This window comes from Plectropomus leopardus, chromosome 2 (genome assembly GCF_008729295.1).
Source record: "Plectropomus leopardus isolate mb chromosome 2, YSFRI_Pleo_2.0, whole genome shotgun sequence".
Taxonomy (NCBI): domain Eukaryota; kingdom Metazoa; phylum Chordata; class Actinopteri; order Perciformes; family Serranidae; genus Plectropomus; species Plectropomus leopardus.
Window position 1 is genome coordinate 18,089,169 of NC_056464.1, and position 21,166 is coordinate 18,110,334.

The window sequence follows — 21,166 nt, forward strand, 5'->3', positions numbered from 1 at the left end:
TGAGTGGGCTGAGTGAGGTCATGTTCAACAGAGGATCACACCCAGTCTCCTTTAAGATTACTTCTTGTTGTAAAGCCCTCCTCCTAAATAAGATAAATACTTGAAACAGTCATAGGTCATAAAGGCATTTGGTTTACTGACCTTGCTACCCTGATCCCGGGTGCGGATGCGGAGCTTGTTGACTTGCGATTCAGCAGTATCTGCCCTCTCCTCAGCATCATCGAGCTCATGCTGGAGCTTCCTGTACTTGGACAGATTGGTGTTTGCCTGCTCCTCCTGCAGAGAAGAGGAAACCAGGAAAACCATATAGTCTAAATTGAACTGAGAAAGTGCTCAGGTGACACAGTACATAACACTAAACTACTCACCGCTTCCTCAGCCTGTCTCTTGTAACTTTTCACCTTGACCTGCAGCTTGTCGATGAGGTCCTGGAGACGGACCAGGTTCTTCTTGTCTTCCTCAGCCTGCACAAATAGCACAGGAGATCTTCAAAACATGCATTCATATTTTACACTCCAGAATGTACAATGTGCAAACACATTAGTGTTTTACCTGGTAGGAGAGCTCTTTGATTCTCCTCTCATACTTGCGCACGCCCTTCTGATACTCTTGGCTCTTCTTTTGCTCAGCTTCCATTTCATTTTCCAGTTCTTTGACCTACAAGAAAGACAAGAAAGTCAAGGTCAAAAGTCCTTATACTATAATTTTTTGAGCGATTTTTTTATCGTCAGACTATACAAGAATTCATTTCATGCTTAACTGTACGATATACTATACTATAACTTTCTAATGCATTTTTAGACCACATACTAGACTATGAGTTTTTTTTTAAATATCATTTTAGATGACATACTACACTATGACTTTTTTGGGATATTTTGGACAACATGCTATATCATGTCAAAAAATGTCATAGAATGACATGTCCAAAAAACAGCTGAAAACCGCATAAAATAGCGTGCCGAGACACGCTATAGCATAGAATGTTGCAAAAACGGCCTGAAACTCCATAATAATGCATGTTGAAAAAATGACCAAGAAGGCAAGGCTATATAATGGACAAAAATGTCAAAATTTGACATCCCAAAAACAGCTGAAAACACTTCATAACAGCATGAAATAGCGTGCTGAGACACGCCATAGCATTAAAATGTGCAAAAAAAGGCCAAAGACAGCATAAAACAGCATGTCGAAAAAATGAACAAAAATGGCAAGGGGTGGGGCTCGATGGCGAGCGCCTGGTGGCCAGGCTTTAATCCATGGGGCCTGGCCGGGCACAGCCCGAAGAAGCCACGTGGGACCTCCGTCCCGTGGGCTCACCACCCATAGGAGGGGCCAAAGGGGTTGTTTGGGATGTGAGTTGGGCTGCAGCTGAAGGCGGGGACTTTGGCAGTTCGATCGTTGGCTGAAGAAGCTAGCTCTAGGGACGTGGGATATCACCTCTCTGGTAGGGAAGGAGCCTGAGCTGGTGCGCGAGTTCGAGAAGTTCCGACTAGAATAGTCAGCCTCACCTCGACACATAGCATTTGCTCCGGAACCAGACTTCTTGAGAGGGGCTGGGCTCTCTTCCCGATCTGAACCCGAGTGGTGTTTTGTTATTGGACTTCTGTGCTCACCACAGATTGTCCATAACGAACACCATGTTCAAGCATGAGGGTGTCCATATGCGCACTTGGCATCAGGACACCCTAGGCCGCAGTTCGATGATTGACTTTGTAGTCGTGTTGTCGGACTTGTGGCCGCATGTCTTGGACACTCGGGTGAAGAGAGAGGCGGAGCTGTCAACCGATCACCACCTGGTGGTGAGTTGGTGGGGGAGTTGAAGCTCCCATGAAAAGGAGGAGCTCCAGGAGAGCTTAGACCATGTCCCAGGGGAGGCAGAGGACACTGAGTCTGAGTCCATGTTCCGTGCCTCTGTTGTTAAGGCGGCCGATTGATGCTGTAAGGTGGTTGGTGCCTGTCGTGGCAGCAATACCTGAACCTGTTGGTGGACACTGGCAGTGAGGGATGCTGTCAAGCTGAAGGATGGGTCCTATCGGGCCTTCTTGGCCTGTGGGACTCAGAGGGCAGCAGACAGATACCGGCAGGCCAAGTGGAGTGCAGCAATGGCGGTCGCTGAGGCAAAAATACAGGCGTGGGAGGAGTTCGTGAGGCCATGGAGAACGACTTCCAGATGGCTTCGAAGAGGCTCTGGACCACCATCCGGCATCTCAGGAGGGGAAAGCAGTGCTCTGTCAACACTATGTATGGTGTGGACAGTGCACTGCTGACCTCAACTCAATGTGTTGTGGATCGGGGAAGGAATACTTCGAAGACCTCCTCAATCCCACTGACATGCCTTCTGGTGAGGAGGTAGGGTCTGGGTACTTGGAAGTGGGCTCTCCCATCTCTGGGGCTGAGGTTGCCGAGGTGGTCAAAAAGCTCCTCAGTGCTAGGGCCCCAGGGATGGATGAGATCCGCCCCTGGTTCCTTAAGGCCCTGGATGTTGTTGGGCTGTCATGGTTGACACGACTCTGCAGCATTGGGTGGACATCAGGGGCTGTGCCTCTGGACTGGCAGACCAGGGTGGTGTTCCCTCTTTTTAAGAAGGAGGACCGGAGGGTTTGTTCCAACTATAGGGGGATCACACTCCTCAGCTCCCTGGTAAGGTCTGTTCAGGGGTACTGGAGAGGAGGGTCCGCCACATAGTCGTACCTCGGGTCCAGAAGGAGCAATGCGGTTTTCGTCCTGGTCGTGGAACTGTGGACCAGCTCTGGACCATTGACAGGGTCCTTGAGGGTGCATGGGAGTTTGCCCAACCAGTCCACATGTGCTTTGTGGACTTGGAGAAGGCATTCGACCGTGTCCCTCGGGGAGTCCTGTGGGGGCTTCTACGGGAGTATGGGGTATCGGACCCCCAGATACGGGCCATCCGTTCCCTGTACGACTGGTGCCGGAGCACCAAGTCAGACTTGTTTCCAGTGAGGGTTGGACTCTGCTAGGGCTGCCCTTTGTCACCGATTCTGTTCATAATTTTTATGCACAGAATTTCTAGATGCAGCCAGGGCATTGAGGGGGTCCGGTTTGGTGACCTCAGGATTGGGTTGCAGCTTTTTGCAGATGATGTGATCCTGTTGGCTTCATCAGGCCATGACCTTCAGCTCTCACTGGATCGGTTCACAGCCGAGCGTGAAGCAGCCGGGATGAGAATCAGCACCTCCAAATCCGAGGCCATGGTTCTTAGCCGGGAAAAGGGTGGATTGCCCTCTCCAGATCGGAGAAGAGATCCTGCCCCAAGTTTAAGTACCTCGGGGTCTTGTTCATGACTGAGGGAAGGATGGAGTGAGAGATTGACAGGCGGTTCAGTGCAGTGTCTGCAGTAATGCAGACTTTGTCTCTGCAGACGCTGAGACACTCCATAGCATTAAAACATGCAAAAAAAAGGCCAAAAACAGCATAAAAAAAATGTCGAAAAAATGAACAAAAGAGCAAGGTTATGATATGGCAAAAATGGCAAAATTTGACATGTCCCAAAAACAGCTGAAAACACCTCAAAACAACATTAAATACCTTGCTGAGACACGCAATAGCATTAAAATGTGCAAAATACGCCAAAAAACACCATAATGTAGCATGTCGAAAAAATGACCAAACCAGCAAGGCTATAGTATGGCAAAAATGTCAAAAAATGACATGTCCCAAAAACAGCTAAAAACACCTCAAAACAGCATAAAATAGCTTACTGAGACACGCCATAGCATTAAAATGTTAAAAGAATAGCCAAAAAAAACTTAAAACAGCATGTCGAAAAAATGACCAAAAGAGCAAGGCTATAGTATGGCAAAAATGTCAAAAAATGACATGTCCCAAAAAACAGCTGAAAACACCTCAAAACAGCATAAAATAGCGTGATGAGACACGCCATAGCATTAAAAAATGCAAAAAATGGCCAAAAACAACATAAAACAGCATGTCGAAAAAATGACCAAAAAAGCAAGGCTATAGTATGGCAAAAATGTCAAAAAAATGACATGTCCCAAAAACAGCTGAAAACACCTCAAAACAGTAAAATAGCGTGTTGAGACCCGCTATAGCATTAAAACGTTAAAAAAATAGCCAAAAACAACATAAAAACAGCATGTCGAAAAAATGACCCAAAAAAGCAAGGCTATAGTATGGCAAAAATGTCAAAAAATGACATGTCCCCCAAAAACAGCTGAAAACACCTCAAAACAGCATAAAAATAGCGTGCTGAGACCGCCATAGCATTAAAACGTGCAAAAAATGGCCAAAAACAACATAAAACAGCATGTCGAAAAAAATGACCAAAAAAGCAAGGCTATAGTATGGCAAAAATGTCAAAAAATGACATGTCCCAAAAACAGCTAAAAACACCTCAAAACAGCATAAAATAGCGTGCTGAGAGACGCCATAGCATTAAAATGTGCAAAAAATGGCCAAAAACAACATAAAACAGCATGTCGAAAAAAATGACCAAAAAAGCAAGGCTATAGTATGGCAAAAATGTCAAAAAATGACATGTCCCAAAAAACAGCTAAAAACACCTCAAAACAGCATGAAATAGCGTGTTGAGACACGCCATAGCATTAAAAATGTGCAAAAAAAATGGCCAAAAAACAACTTAAAAACAGCATGTTGAAAAAATGACCAAAAAAGCAAGGCTATAGTATGGCAAAAATGTCAAAAAATGACATGTCCCAAAAACAGCTAAAAACACCTCAAAACAGCATGAAATAGCGTGCTGAAATACGCCATAGCATTAAAACGTGCAAAAAATGGCCAAAAACAACATAAAACAGCATGTCGAAAAAATGACCAAAAAAAGCAAGGCTATAGTATGGCAAAAATGTCAAAAAATGACATCCCAAAAACAGCTAAAAACACCCAAAACAGCATAAAAAAGCGTGCTGAGAGACGCCATAGCATTAAAATGTGCAAAAAATAGCCAAAAACAACATAAAACAGCATGTCGAAAAAATGACCAAAAAAGCAAGGCTATAGTATGGCAAAAAAATGTCAAAAAATGACATGTCCCAAAAACAGCTGAAAACACCTCAAAACAGCATAAATAGCGTGCTGAGACACGCCATAGCATTAAAAACATGCAAAAAAAATGGCCAAAAACAACCAAAAAAGCATGTCGAAAAAATGACCAAAAAAGCAAGGCTATAGTATGGCAAAAATGTCAAAAAATGACATGTCCCAAAAACAGCTAAAAACACCTCAAAACAGCATAAAATAGCGTGCTGAGACACGCCATAGCATTAAAACGTGCAAAAAATGGCCAAAAAACAACATAAAACAGCATGTCGAAAAAATGACCAAAAAAGCAAGGCTATAGTATGGCAAAAATGTCAAAAAATGACATGTCCCAAAAACAGCTGAAAACACCTCAAAACAGCATAAAATAGCGTGCTGAGACACGCCATAGCATTAAAACGTGCAAAAATGGCCAAAAACAACTTAAAACAGCATGTCGAAAAAATGACCAAAAAAGCAAGGCTATAGTATGGCAAAAATGTCAAAAAATGACATGTCCCAAAAACAGCTGAAAACACCTCAAAACAGCATAAAATAGCGTGCTGAGACACGCCATAGCATTAAAACGTGCAAAAAATGGCCAAAAACAACATAAAAAAAGCATGTTGAAAAAATGACCAAAAAAAGCAAGGCTATAGTATGGCAAAAATGTCAAAAAATGACATGTCCCAAAAACAGCTGAAAACACCTCAAAACAGCATAAAAATAGCGTGCTGAGACACGCCATAGCATTAAAAAACGTGCAAAAAAATGGCCAAAAACAACATAAAAACAGCATGTCGAAAAAATGACCAAAAAAGCAAGGCTATAGTATGGCAAAAATGTCAAAAAATGACATGTCCCAAAAACAGCTGAAAACACCTCAAAACAGCATAAAATAGCGTGCTGAGACACACGCCATAGCATTAAAATGTGCAAAAAAATGGCCAAAAACAACATAAAACAGCATGTCGAAAAAATGACCAAAAAAGCAAGGCTATAGTATGGCAAAAATGTCAAAAAATGACATGTCCCAAAAAAACAGCTGAAAAACACCTCAAAACAGCATAAAATAGCGTGCTGAGACACGCCATAGCATTAAAATTGCAAAAAAATGGCCAAAAACAACATAAAAAAAACATGTCGAAAAAAAAAATGACCAAAAAAGCAAGGCTATAGTATGGCAAAAATGTCAAAAAATGACATGTCCCAAAAACAGCTGAAAACACCTCAAAACAGCATAAAAATAGCGTGCTGAGACACGCCATAGCATTAAAAAATGCAAAAAAAAAAGCCAAAAACACATAAAACAGCATGTCGAAAAAAATGACCAAAAAAAAAAAGCAAGGCTATAGTATGGCAAAAATGTCAAAAAATGACATGTCCCAAAAACAGCTGAAAACACCTCAAAACAGCATAAAATAGCGTGCTGAGAACGCGCCATAGCATTAAAACGTGCAAAAAATGGCCAAAACAACAAAAAATAGCATGTCGAAAAAATGACCAAAAAAGCAAGGCTATAGTATGGCAAAAATGTCAAAAAATGACATGTCCCAAAAAACAGCTGAAAACACACCTCCAAAACAGCATAAAAGCGTGCGTGCTGAGACACGCCATAGCATTAAAACGTGTGCAAAAAAAAGTGGCCAAAAACACCATAAAACAGCATGTCGAAAAAATGACCAAAAAAGCAAGGCTATAGTATGGCAAAAATGTCAAAAAATGACATGTCCCAAAAACAGCTGAAAACACCTCAAAACAGCATAAAAAATAGCGTGCTGAGACACGCCATAGCATTAAAACGTGCAAAAAAAATGGCCAAAAAACACATAATTTAAAACAGCATGTCGAAAAAATGACCAAAAAAAGCAAGGCTATAGTATGGCAAAAATGTCAAAAAATGACATGTCCCAAAAACAGCTGAAAAAATACCTCAAAACAATAGCATTAAAATTGCAAAAAGCACCAAAATAGCATGTCTGACTGAAAAGCACACCATATGGCAAAAATGTCAAAAAATTGACATGTGCAAAAACAGCTGAAAACACCTCAAAACAGCATAAAATAGCAATTTAAAACAAAAAACGGCCAAAAAACAAAATTTGCATGTCGAAAAAATGACCAAAAAAGCAAGGCTATAGTATGGCAAAAATGTCAAAAAAATGACATGTCCCAAAAACAGCTGAAAAACACCTCAAAACAGCATAAAATAGCGTGCTGAGACACGCCATAGCATTAAAACTTGCAAAAAAATGGCCAAAAAACAACCATAAAAATTAGCATGTCGAAAAAATGACCAAAAAAAAGCAAGGCTATAGTATGGCAAAAATGTCAAAAATTTGACATGTCCCAAAAACAGCTGAAAACACCTCAAAAACAGCATAAAAATAGCGTGTGCTGAGACACGCCATAGCATTAAAACGTGCAAAAAATGCCAAAAAACAACTTAAAAACAGCATGTCGAAAAAATGACCAAAAAAAGCAAGGCTATAGTATGGCAAAAATGTCAAAATTGACATGTCCCAAAAAAAGCTGAAAAACACCTCAAAACAGCATAAAAAAGCGTGCTGAGACACGCCATAGCATTAAAACGTGCAAAAACGCATGCAAAAAATGGCAAAAAACATAAAAATAAAAACGTCAAAAATGTGAAAAAAACAAGGCTATAGTATGGCAAAAATGTCAAAAAGCAATGTCGAAAAAATGACAAAAAAAGCAAGGCTATAGTATGGCAAAAAATGTCAAAAAATGACATGTCCCAAAAAACAGCTGAAAACACTAAAAAAAATTTCAAAAAATCCCAAAAACAGCTGAAAACACTGAAAACAGCATAAAATAGCGTGCTGAAACACGCCATAGCATTAAAACGTGCAAAAAATGCCAAAAAAAACATAAATGCATGTCGAAAAAAAAAATGACCAAAAAAGCAAGGCTATAGTATGGCAAAAATGTCAAAAAATGACATGTCCCAAAAACAGCTGAAAAAACACCTCAAAACAGCATAAAATAGCGTGCTGAGACACGCCATAGCATTAAAAACGTGCAAAAAAGGCAAAAAAAACAACCATAATATGCATGTCGAAAAAAATGACCAAAAAGCAAGGCTATAGTATGGCAAAAATGTCAAAAAAACATGTCCCAAAAAAAAAAAGGCATCCAAAAACAAAAACAGCTGAAAACACTCTAAAAACAGCATAAAATAGCGTGCTGAAAACGCATAGCATTAAAACTGTGCAAAAAAAAATGCCAAAAACACCATAATAAAATGCATGTCGAAAAAAAAAATGACCAAAAAAGCAAGGCTATAGTATGGCAAAAATGTCAAAAAATGACATGTCCCAAAAACAGCTGAAAACACTCTCAAAACAGCATAAAATAGCGTGCTGAGACACGCCATAGCATTAAAACGTGCAAAAAATGGCCAAAAACACATAATATAGCATGTCGAAAAAAATGACCAAAAAAGCAAGGCTATAGTATGGCAAAAATGTCAAAAAATGACATGTCCCAAAAAACAGCTGAAAACACCTCAAAACAGCATAAAATAGCGTGCTGAGACACGCCATAGCATTAAAACGTGCAAAAAATGCCAAAAAACAATAAAATTTGCAGCATGTCGAAAAAAATGACCAAAAAAGAAGGCTATAGTATGGCAAAAATGTCAAAAAATGACATGTCCCAAAAACAGCTGAAAAAAACACCTCAAAACAGCATAAAATAGCGTGCTGAGACACGCCATAGCATTAAAAAAAAAAATGGCCAAAAAACAACAAAAAAAAAAAAGCATGTCGAAAAAAATGACCAAAAAAGCAAGGCTATAGTATGGCAAAAATGTCAAAAAATGACATGTCCCAAAAACAGCTGAAAACACCTCAAAACAGCATAAAATAGCGTGCTGAGACACGCCATAGCATTAAAACGTGCAAAAATGGCAAAAAACACAAAAAAATAGCATGTCGAAAAAAAATGACCAAAAAAAAAGGCTATAGTATGGCAAAAATGTCAAAAAATGACATGTCCCAAAAACAGCTGAAAACACTCTCAAAACAGCATAAAATAGCGTGCTGAGACACGCCATAGCATTAAAACGTGCAAAAAAATGCCAAAAACACATAAAATATAGCATGTCGAAAAAAATGACCAAAAAAGCAAGGCTATAGTATGGCAAAAATGTCAAAAAATGACATGTCCCAAAAAAACAGCTGAAAAAACCTCAAAAACAGCATAAAAAATAGCGTGCTGAGACACACCCATAGCATTAAAACGTGCAAAAATGCCAAAAAAAAAATAAAATAGCATGTCGAAAAAAAATGACCAAAAAAGCAAGGCTATAGTATGGCAAAAATGTCAAAAAATGACATGTCCCAAAAAAACAGCTGAAAACACCTCAAAACAGCAGCATAAAATAGCGTGCTGAGACACGCCATAGCATTAAAACGTGCAAAAAATGGCCAAAAAACAACATAAAAGCATGTCGAAAAAATGACCAAAAAAAGCAAGGCTATAGTATGGCAAAAATGTCAAAAAATGACATGTCCCAAAAACAGCTGAAAAACACCTCAAAACAGCATAAAAAATAGCGTGCTGAGACACGCCATAGCCATAGCATTAAAACGTGCAAAATGGCCAAAAACACAATAATATAGCATGTCGAAAAAAATGACCAAAAAAGCAAGGCTATAGTATGGCAAAAATGTCAAAAAATGACATGTCCCAAAAAAAGCAGCTGAAAACACCTCAAAACAGCATAAAATAGCGTGCTGAGACACGCCATAGCATTAAAACGTGCAAAAAATGCCAAAAACACATAAAAAAGCATGTCGAAAAAATGACCAAAAAAGCAAGGCTATAGTATGGCAAAAATGTCAAAAAATGACATGTCCCAAAAACAGCTGAAAACACCTCAAAACAGCATAAAATAGTGCTGAGACACGCCATAGCATTAAAACGTGCAAAAAATGGCCAAAAAAACAAAAAAACAGCATGTCGAAAAAATGACCAAAAAAAAAAAGCAAGGCTATAGTATGGCAAAAATGTCAAAAAATGACATGTCCCAAAAAAACAGCTGAAAACACCTCAAAACAGCATAAAAATAGCGTGCTGAGACACGCCATAGCATTAAAATGCAAAAAAAAATGGCCAAAAACACCATAAAAATTAGCATGTCGAAAAAATGACCAAAAAAAAAAGGCTATAGTATAGGCAAAAATGTCAAAAAATGACATGTCCCAAAAACAGCTGAAAACACTCAAAACAGCATAAAATAGCGTGCTGAGACACACGCCATAGCATTAAAACGTGCAAAAAAAACGGCCAAAAAAACACCATAAAATAATGTCGAAAAAATGACCAAAAAAGCAAGGCTATAGTATGGCAAAAATGTCAAAAAATGACATGTCCCAAAAACAGCTGAAAAACACCTCAAAACAGCATAAAAATAGCGTGCTGAGACACGCCATAGCATTAAAAAAATGTGCAAAAAAAATGGCCAAAAACACCATAATTAAAACAGCATGTCGAAAAAAATGACCAAAAAAGCAAGGCTATAGTATGGCAAAAATGTCAAAAAATGACATGTCCCAAAAAAAACAGCTGAAAAACACTCAAAACAGCATAAAATAGCGTGCTGAGACACGCCATAGCATTAAAACGTGCAAAAAAAATGGCCAAAAACACATAAAAACAGCATGTCGAAAAAATGACCAAAAAAAGCAAGGCTATAGTATGGCAAAAATGTCAAAAAATGACATGTCCCAAAAAAGCTGAAAACACCTCAAAACAGCATAAAAATAGCGTGCTGAGACACGCCATAGCATTAAAACGTGCAAAAATGGCCAAAAAAAACATAAAAAGCATGTCGAAAAAAAAAATGACCAAAAAAAAAGCAAGGCTATAGTATGGCAAAAATGTCAAAAAATTTGACATGTCCCAAAAAACAGCTGAAAAAACACCTCAAAACAGCATAAAATAGCGTGCTGAGACACGCCATAGCATTAAAACGTGCAAAAAAAAGGCCAAAAACACATAAAATAGCATGTCGAAAAAAAAAATGACCAAAAAAGCAAGGCTATAGTATGGCAAAAATGTCAAAAAATGACATGTCCCAAAAAACAGCTGAAAACACCTCAAAACAGCATAAAATAGCGTGCTGAGACACGCCATGCATTATTAAAACGTTGCAAAAAAAAGCCAAAAAACACCATAATAAGCATGTCGAAAAAAAAATGACCAAAAAAAAAAGCAAGGCTATAGTATGGCAAAAATGTCAAAAAATGACATGTCCCAAAAAAAAACAGCTGAAAACACCTCAAAACAGCATAAAATAGCGTGCTGCTGAGACACGCCATAGCATTAAAAACGTGCAAAAAATGGCCAAAAACATAATTTAAAACAGCATGTCGAAAAAATGACCAAAAAAGCAAGGCTATAGTATGGCAAAAATGTCAAAAAATGACATGTCCCAAAAACAGCTGAAAACACCTCAAAACAGCATAAAAAATAGCGTGCTGAGACACGCCATAGCATTAAAAAACGTGCAAAAAAAATGCCAAAAAAAACATAAAATTGCATGTCGAAAAAATGACCAAAAAAAAGCAAGGCTATAGTATGGCAAAAATGTCAAAAAATGACATGTCCCAAAAACAGCTGAAAACACACAAAAAACAGCATAAAATAGCGTGCTGAGACACGCCATAGCATTAAAAACTGCAAAAATGGCCAAAAACACATAAATGCATGTCGAAAAAATGACCAAAAAAAGGCTATAGTATGGCAAAAATGTCAAAAAAAATGACATGTCCCAAAAAAACAGCTGAAAACACCTCAAAACAGCATAAAAATAGCGCTGAGACACGCCATAGCATTAAAACGTGCAAAAAATGGCCAAAAAACACCATAAAATAGCATGTCGAAAAAATGACCAAAAAAAAGCAAGGCTATAGTATGGCAAAAATGTCAAAAAAAATGACATGTCCCAAAAACAGCTGAAAACACACTCAAAACAGCATAAAAAAATAGCGTGCTGAGACACGCCATAGCATTAAAAACGTGCAAAAAAAGGCCAAAAAAACACCATAATATAGCATGTCGAAAAAATGACCAAAAAAGCAAGGCTATAGTATGGCAAAAATGTCAAAAAATGACATGTCCCAAAAAACAGCTGAAAACACCTCAAAACAGCATAAAATAGCGTGCTGAGACACGCCATACATTAAAAAAACGTGCAAAAAAAACGCCAAAAAAACAACATAAAAAATGCATGTCGAAAAAATGACCAAAAAAGCAAGGCTATAGTATGGCAAAAATGTCAAAAAATGACATGTCCCAAAAACAGCTGAAAACACCTCAAAACAGCATAAAATAGCGTGCTGAGACACGCCATAGCATAGCATTAAAACGTGCAAAAATGGCCAAAAACACATAAAAATTAGCATGTCGAAAAAAAATGACCAAAAAAGCAAGGCTATAGTATGGCAAAAATGTCAAAAAATGACATGTCCCAAAAACAGCTGAAAACACCTCAAAACAGCATAAAATAGCGTGCTGAGACACGCCATAGCATTAAAAAGTGCAAAAAAAAGCCAAAAAACAACATAAAAACAGCATGTCGAAAAAAATGACCAAAAAAGCAAGGCTATAGTATGGCAAAAATGTCAAAAAATGACATGTCCCAAAAACAGCTGAAAACACCTCAAAACAGCATAAAATAGCGTGCTGAGACACGCCATAGCATTAAAAACTTGCAAAAAAAAAACCAAAAACAACATAAAACAGCATGTCGAAAAAAAAAAACCAAAAAAAGCAAGGCTATAGTATGGCAAAAATGTCAAAAAATGACATGTCCCAAAAACAGCTGAAAAAAACCTCAAAACAGCATAAAATAGCGTGCTGAGACACGCCATAGCATTAAAACGTGCAAAAAAATGCCAAAAAACAACCATAAATATGCATGTCGAAAAAATGACCAAAAAAAAAAAAGGCTATAGTATGGCAAAAATGTCAAAAAATTTGACATGTCCCAAAAACAGCTGAAAAAACACCTCAAAACAGCATAAAATAGCGTGCTGAGACACACCATAGCATTAAAAATGCAAAAAACGGCCAAAAACAACAAAATTTAGCATGTCGAAAAAAATGACCAAAAAAGCAAGGCTATAGTATGGCAAAAATGTCAAAAAATTTGACATGTCCCAAAAACAGCTGAAAACACCTCAAAACAGCATAAAATAGCGTGCTGAGACACGCCATAGCATTAAAACTTGCAAAAAATGGCCAAAAACACCATAAAATAGCATGTCGAAAAAATGACCAAAAAAAGCAAGGCTATAGTATGGCAAAAATGTCAAAAAATGACATGTCCCAAAAAACAGCTGAAAACACCTCAAAACAGCATAAAATAGCGTGCTGAGACACGCCATAGCATTAAAAAACGTGCAAAAAAAATGGCCAAAAAACACAAAAAAGCATGTCGAAAAAAATGACCAAAAAAAGCAAGGCTATAGTATGGCAAAAATGTCAAAAAATGACACATGTCCCAAAAACAGCTGAAAACACCTCAAAAAACAGCATAAAAAAATAGCGTGCTGAGACACGCCATAGCATTAAAAAGTGCAAAAAAAATGGCCAAAAAACACCATAAAACAGCATGTCGAAAAAAAAAATGACCAAAAAAAAAAGGCTATAGTATGGCAAAAATGTCAAAAAATGACATGTCCCAAAAACAGCTGAAAAACACCTCAAAACAGCATAAAAATAGCGTGCTGAGACACGCCATAGCATTAAATGTGCAAAAATGGCCAAAAACAACATAAAAATAGCATGTCGAAAAAAATGACCAAAAAAAAAAGCAAGGCTATAGTATGGCAAAAATGTCAAAAAATGACATGTCCCAAAAACAGCTGAAAAAAACACCTCAAAACAGCATAAAATAGCGTGCTGAGACACGCCATAGCATTAAAAAACGTGCAAAAAAAAGCCAAAAACAAAAACATAAAATAGCATGTCGAAAAAAAAATGACCAAAAAAGCAAGGCTATAGTATGGCAAAAATGTCAAAAAATGACATGTCCCAAAAAACAGCTGAAAACACCTCAAAACAGCATAAAATAGCGTGCTGAGACACGCCATAGCATTAAAACGTGCAAAAAAAATGGCCAAAAAAAACACAAAACAATGCATGTCGAAAAAAAAATGACCAAAAAAAAAGGCTATAGTATGGCAAAAATGTCAAAAAATGACATGTCCCAAAAACAGCTGAAAAACACTCAAAACAGCATAAAATAGCGTGCTGAGACACACCCATAGCATTAAAACGTGCAAAAAAAAACCAAAAAAACAATAAAATGCATGTCGAAAAAAATGACCAAAAAAGCAAGGCTATAGTATGGCAAAAATGTCAAAAAATGACATGTCCCAAAAACAGCTGAAAAACACCTCTCAAAACAGCATAAAATAGCGTGCTGCTGAGACACGCCATAGCATTAAAAAACTTGCAAAAAATGGCCAAAAAAACCATAAAATAGCATGTCGAAAAAAAAATGACCAAAAAAGCAAGGCTATAGTATGGCAAAAATGTCAAAAAATGACATGTCCCAAAAACAGCTGAAAAAACCTCAAAACAGCATAAATAGCGTGCTGAGACACGCCATAGCATTAAAACGTGCAAAAAATGGCCAAAAAAACACATAAATATAGCATGTCGAAAAAATGACCAAAAAAAAAAGCAAGGCTATAGTATGGCAAAAATGTCAAAAAATGACATGTCCCAAAAAAGCACAGCTGAAAACACCTCAAAACAGCATAAAATAGCGCTGCTGAGACACGCCATAGCATTAAAAACGTGCAAAAAAATGGCCCAAAAACACACATAAAAAAAGCATGTCGAAAAAAAATGACCAAAAAAAAGCAAGGCTATAGTATGGCAAAAATGTCAAAAAATGACATGTCCCAAAAACAGCTGAAAACACCTCAAAACAGCAAAAAATAGCGTGCTGAGACACGCCATAGCATTAAAACGTTGCAAAAAATGGCCAAAAAAAATAATAAAAAAGCATGTCGAAAAAATGACCAAAAAAGCAAGGCTATAGTATGGCAAAAATGTCAAAAATTTGACATGTCCCAAAAAAACAGCTGAAAAAACCTCAAAACAGCATAAAATAGCGTGCTGAGACACGCCATAGCATTAAAAAAACGTGCAAAAAAAAAAAACCAAAAACACACATAAAACAGCATGTCGAAAAAATGACCAAAAAAGCAAGGCTATAGTATGGCAAAAATGTCAAAATTTGACATGTCCCAAAAACAGCTGAAAAACCTCAAAAGCAGCAAAAAATAGCGCGTGCTGAGACACGCCATAGCATTAAAACGTGCAAAAAATGGCCAAAAAACACAAAAAATAGCATGTCGAAAAAATGACCAAAAAAAAGCAAGGCTATAGTATGGCAAAAATGTCAAAAAATGACATGTCCCAAAAAACAGCTGAAAACACCTCAAAACAGCATAAAAAAAATAGCGTGCTGAGACACGCCATAGCATTAAAACGTTGCAAAAATGGCCAAAAACAACAAATAAATAGCATGTCGAAAAAAAATGACCAAAAAAAAGCAAGGCTATAGTATGGCAAAAATGTCAAAAAAATGACATGTCCCAAAAACAGCTGAAAACACCTCAAAACAGCATAAAATAGCGTGCTGAGACACGCCATAGCATTAAAACGTGCAAAAAAATGCCAAAAAACAATAAAAATAGCATGTCGAAAAAATGACCAAAAAAGCAAGGCTATAGTATGGCAAAAATGTCAAAAAATGACATGTCCCAAAAAAACAGCTGAAAAACACCTCAAAAACAGCATAAAAATATAGTGCTGAGACACACGCCATAGCATTAAAACGTGCAAAAAAAAATGGCCAAAAACAACATAATATAGCATGTCGAAAAAAATGACCAAAAAAGCAAGGCTATAGTATGGCAAAAATGTCAAAAAATGACATGTCCCAAAAACAGCTGAAAACACCTCAAAAACAGCATAAAATAGCGTGCTGAGACACGCCATAGCATTAAAAAATTGTGCAAAAATGGCCAAAAACAAATAATATAGCATGTCGAAAAAAAATGACCAAAAAAGCAAGGCTATAGTATGGCAAAAATGTCAAAAAATTTGACATGTCCCAAAAAAAAACAGCTGAAAACACCTCAAAACAGCATAAAATAGCGTGCTGAGACACGCCATAGCATTAAAAAACGTGCAAAAAAATGGCCAAAAACAACATAAAATAGCATGTCGAAAAAAAATGACCAAAAAAGCAAGGCTATAGTATGGCAAAAATGTCAAAAAATGACATGTCCCAAAAAAAAAGCTGAAAACACACTCAAAACAGCATAAAATAGCGGCTGAGACACGCCATAGCAAAAAACGTGCAAAAAAAATGGCCAAAAAAAACAAAACATAAATAGCATGTCGAAAAAAAAATGACCAAAAAAGCAAGGCTATAGTATGGCAAAAATGTCAAAAAATGACATGTCCCAAAAACAGCTGAAAAACACTCTCAAAAGCATAAAAAATAGCGTGCTGCTGAGACACGCCATAGCATTAAAACGTGCAAAAAATGGGCCAAAAACACCATAAAATAGCATGTCGAAAAAATGACCAAAAAAAAAAAAGGCTATAGTATGGCAAAAATGTCAAAAAATGACATGTCCCAAAAACAGCTGAAAACCTCAAAACAGCATAAAATAGCGTGCTGAGACACGCGCCATAGCATTAAAAAAAAAAAAATGGCCAAAAACACATAAAAAAGCATGTCGAAAAAATGACCAAAAAAGCAAGGCTATAGTATGGCAAAAATGTCAAAAATGACATGTCCCAAAAACAGCTGAAAAACACCTCAAAACAGCATAAAATAGCGTGTGAGACACGCCATAGCATTAAAATGTGCAAAAAATGGCCAAAAACACATAAAATGGCATGTCGAAAAAAATGACCAAAAAAGCAAGGCTATAGTATGGCAAAAATGTCAAAAAATGACATGTCCCAAAAACAGCTGAAAACACCTCAAAAAAGCATAAAAATAGCGTGCTGAGACACGCCCATAGCATTAAAACGTGCAAAAAAATGGCAAAAACACATAATAAGCATGTCGAAAAAAAATGACCAAAAAAAAAAAGCAAGGCTATAGTATGGCAAAAATGTCAAAAAATGACATGTCCCAAAAACAGCTGAAAACACCTCAAAACAGCATAAAATAGCGTGCTGAGACACGCCATAGCATTAAAACGTGCAAAAAAAAAGGCCAAAAACAATAAAATAGCATGTCGAAAAAAATGACCAAAAAAAAAGCAAGGCTATAGTATGGCAAAAATGTCAAAAAATGACATGTCCCAAAAAAACAGCTGAAAAACACCTCAAAACAGCATAAAATAGCGTGCTGAGACACGCCATAGCATTAAAAAATGTGCAAAAAAAGCCAAAAAAACACATAAAATAGCATGTCGAAAAAATGACCAAAAAAAGCAAGGCTATAGTATGGCAAAAATGTCAAAAAATGACATGTCCCAAAAAGCTGAAAACACCTCAAAACAGCATAAAAATAGCGTGCTGAGACACGCCATAGCATTAAAAATGTGCAAAAATGGCCAAAAACACCATAAAAAAATGCATGTCGAAAAAAATGACCAAAAAAAGCAAGGCTATAGTATGGCAAAAATGTCAAAAAATGACATGTCCCAAAAAAAACAGCTGAAAACACTCAAAACAGCATAAAATAGCGTGCTGAGACACGCCATAGCATTAAAAATGTGCAAAAAAATGGCCAAAAACAACATAAAAAGCATGTCGAAAAAAAATGACCAAAAAAGCAAGGCTATAGTATGGCAAAAAAAAATGTCAAAAAATGACATGTCCCAAAAACAGCTGAAAACACCTCAAAAGCATATAAAATAGCGTGCTGAGACACGCCATAGCATTAAAAAAATGCAAAAAAAAAGCCAAAAAAAACATAAAAATGCATGTCGAAAAAAAATGACCAAAAAAAAGCAAGGCTATAGTATGGCAAAAATGTCAAAAAATGACATGTCCCAAAAAAAAAAACAGCTGAAAACACCTCAAAACAGCATAAAATAGCGTGCTGAGACACGCCATAGCATTAAAACGTGCAAAAATGGCCAAAAAACACCATAAAACAGCATGTCGAAAAAAAAATGACCAAAAAAAAGCAAGGCTATAGTATGGCAAAAATGTCAAAAAATGACATGTCCCAAAAAAACAGCTGAAAACACCTCAAAACAGCATAAAAAAGCGTGCTGAGACACGCCATAGCATTAAAACGTGCAAAAAATGGCCAAAAACAACATAATATAGCATGTCGAAAAAAATGACCAAAAAAGCAAGGCTATAGTATGGCAAAAATGTCAAAAAATGACATGTCCCAAAAACAGCTGAAAAACCTCAAAACAGCATAAAATAGCGTGCTGAGACACGCCATAGCATTAAAACGTGCAAAAAAAAAAACCAAAAACACAAAATATGCATGTCGAAAAAATGACCAAAAAAAGCAAGGCTATAGTATGGCAAAAATGTCAAAAAATGACATGTCCCAAAAACAGCTGAAAACACCTCAAAACAGCATAAAATAGCGTGCTGAGACACGCCATAGCATTAAAATGTGCAAAAATGGCCAAAAAAAACATAAAAAAATAGCATGTCGAAAAAAATGACCAAAAAAAGCAAGGCTATAGTATGGCAAAAATGTCAAAAAATGACATGTCCCAAAAACAGCTGAAAAACACCTCAAAACAGCATAAAATAGCGTGCTGAGACACGCCATAGCATTAAAAAACGTGCAAAAAAAACCAAAAAAAACAAAAAAAAAATAGCATGTCGAAAAAATGACCAAAAAAGCAAGGCTATAGTATGGCAAAAAAAAATGTCAAAAAATGACATGTCCCAAAAAACAGCTGAAAACACCTCAAAAACAGCATAAAATAGCGTGCTGAGACACGCCCATAGCATTAAAAAAACTGCAAAAAATGGCCAAAAAACACATAAAATGCATGTCGAAAAAATGACCAAAAAAAGCAAGGCTATAGTATGGCAAAAATGTCAAAAAATGACATGTCCCAAAAACAGCTGAAAAACACCTCAAAAACAGCATAAAAATAGCGTGCTGAGACACACGCCATAGCATTAAAACGTGCAAAAATGGCCAAAAAAAACACCATAAAAATAGCATGTCGAAAAAATGACCAAAAAAAGCAAGGCTATAGTATGGCAAAAATGTCAAAAAAAAAATGACATGTCCCAAAAACAGCTGAAAACACCTCAAAACAGCATAAAATAGCGTGCTGAGACACGCCATAGCATTAAAACTGCAAAAAAAATGGCCAAAAACACATAAAAAAGCATGTCGAAAAAATGACCAAAAAAAAAGCAAGGCTATAGTATGGCAAAAAAAAATCAAAAAATGACATGTCCCAAAAACAGCTGAAAAACCTCAACAGCATAAAAATAGCGTGCTGAGAGACACGCCATAGCATTAAAACGTGCAAAAAAAATGGCCAAAAACACAAATAATTAATGCATGTCGAAAAAATGACCAAAAAAGCAAGGCTATAGTATGGCAAAAATGTCAAAAAATGACATGTCCCAAAAAACAGCTGAAAACACTCTCAAAACAGCATAAAAAAGCGTGCTGAGACACACGCCATAGCATTAAAACGTGCAAAAATGGCCAAAAACACATAAATAGCATGTCGAAAAAAAATGACCAAAAAAGCAAGGCTATAGTATGGCAAAAATGTCAAAAAATGACATGTCCCAAAAACAGCTGAAAACACCTCAAAACAGCATAAAAAAAGCGTGCTGAGACACGCCATATAGCATTTAAAACGTGCAAAAATGGCCAAAAACAACAAATAATTGCATGTCGAAAAAATGACCAAAAAAGCAAGGCTATAGTATGGCAAAAAAAAAAAAATTTGACATGTCCCAAAAACAGCTGAAAACACCTCAAAAAAATATAAAATAGCGTGCTGAGACACGCCATAGCATTAAAAACGTGCAAAAAAAAACCAAAAACACAAAAATGCATGTCGAAAAAATGACCAAAAAAAAAAGCAAGGCTATAGTATGGCAAAAATGTCAAAAAAAAAATGACATGTCCCAAAAACAGCTGAAAACACCTCAAAACAGCATAAAATAGCGTGCTGAGACACGCCATAGCATTAAAAAGTGCAAAAAAAATGGCCAAAAACACCATAAAATAGCATGTCGAAAAAATGACCAAAAAAAGCAAGGCTATAGTATGGCAAAAATGTCAAAAAATGACATGTCCCAAAAACAGCTGAAAAACACTCAAAACAGCATAAAAAGCGTGCTGAGACACGCCATAGCATTAAAAAACGTGCAAAAAAAAATGGCCAAAAACACAATAAAATTGCATGTCGAAAAAATGACCAAAAAAAAAAAGCAAGGCTATAGTATGGCAAAAAAAAATGTCAAAAAATGACATGTCCCAAAAACAGCTGAAAACACCTCAAAACAGCATAAAATAGCGTGCTGAGACACGCCATAGCATTAAAAACGTGCAAAAATGGCCAAAAACACACATAAAAAAGCATGTCGAAAAAATGACCAAAAAAAAAAAAAGGCTATAGTATGGCAAAAATGTCAAAAAATGACATGTCCCAAAAACAGCTGAAAACACCTCAAAACAGCATAAAATAGCGTGCTGAGACACGCCATAGCATTAAAAAACGTGCAAAAAAATGGCCAAAAACACAAAAAAATGCATGTCGAAAAAATGACCAAAAAGCAAGGCTATAGTATGGCAAAAAAAATGTCAAAAATTGACACATGTCCCAAAAAACAGCTGAAAAACACCTCAAAACAGCATAAAATAGCGTGCTGAGACACGCCATAGCATTAAAAACGTGCAAAAAATGGCCAAAAAACACCATAAAATAGCATGTCGAAAAAAATGACCAAAAAAGCAAGGCTATAGTATGGCAAAAATGTCAAAAAATGACATGTCCCAAAAACAGCTGAAAACACACTCAAAACAGCATAAAATAGCGTGCTGAGACACGCCATAGCATTAAAACGTGCAAAAAAATGGCCAAAAACACACATAAAATAGCATGTCGAAAAAAAATGA

General features: G+C 36.7%; 1 protein-coding gene across 1 annotated transcript in view; it reads right to left on the reverse strand.

Moving 5' to 3' along the window:
* The window catches only part of myh7ba (myosin, heavy chain 7B, cardiac muscle, beta a), a 52,176-nt gene that overhangs the window by 2,360 nt on the left and 28,650 nt on the right, over window positions 1-21,166 (reverse strand). Inside the window, exons 42-44 of the mRNA XM_042503341.1 lie at window positions 553-657; window positions 369-464; window positions 142-276 (exon numbers count right to left, since the gene is read on the reverse strand). Of these exons, the coding sequence (XP_042359275.1) occupies window positions 142-276; window positions 369-464; window positions 553-657 (336 nt within the window). The remainder of the gene's footprint in view (window positions 1-141; window positions 277-368; window positions 465-552; window positions 658-21,166) is intronic.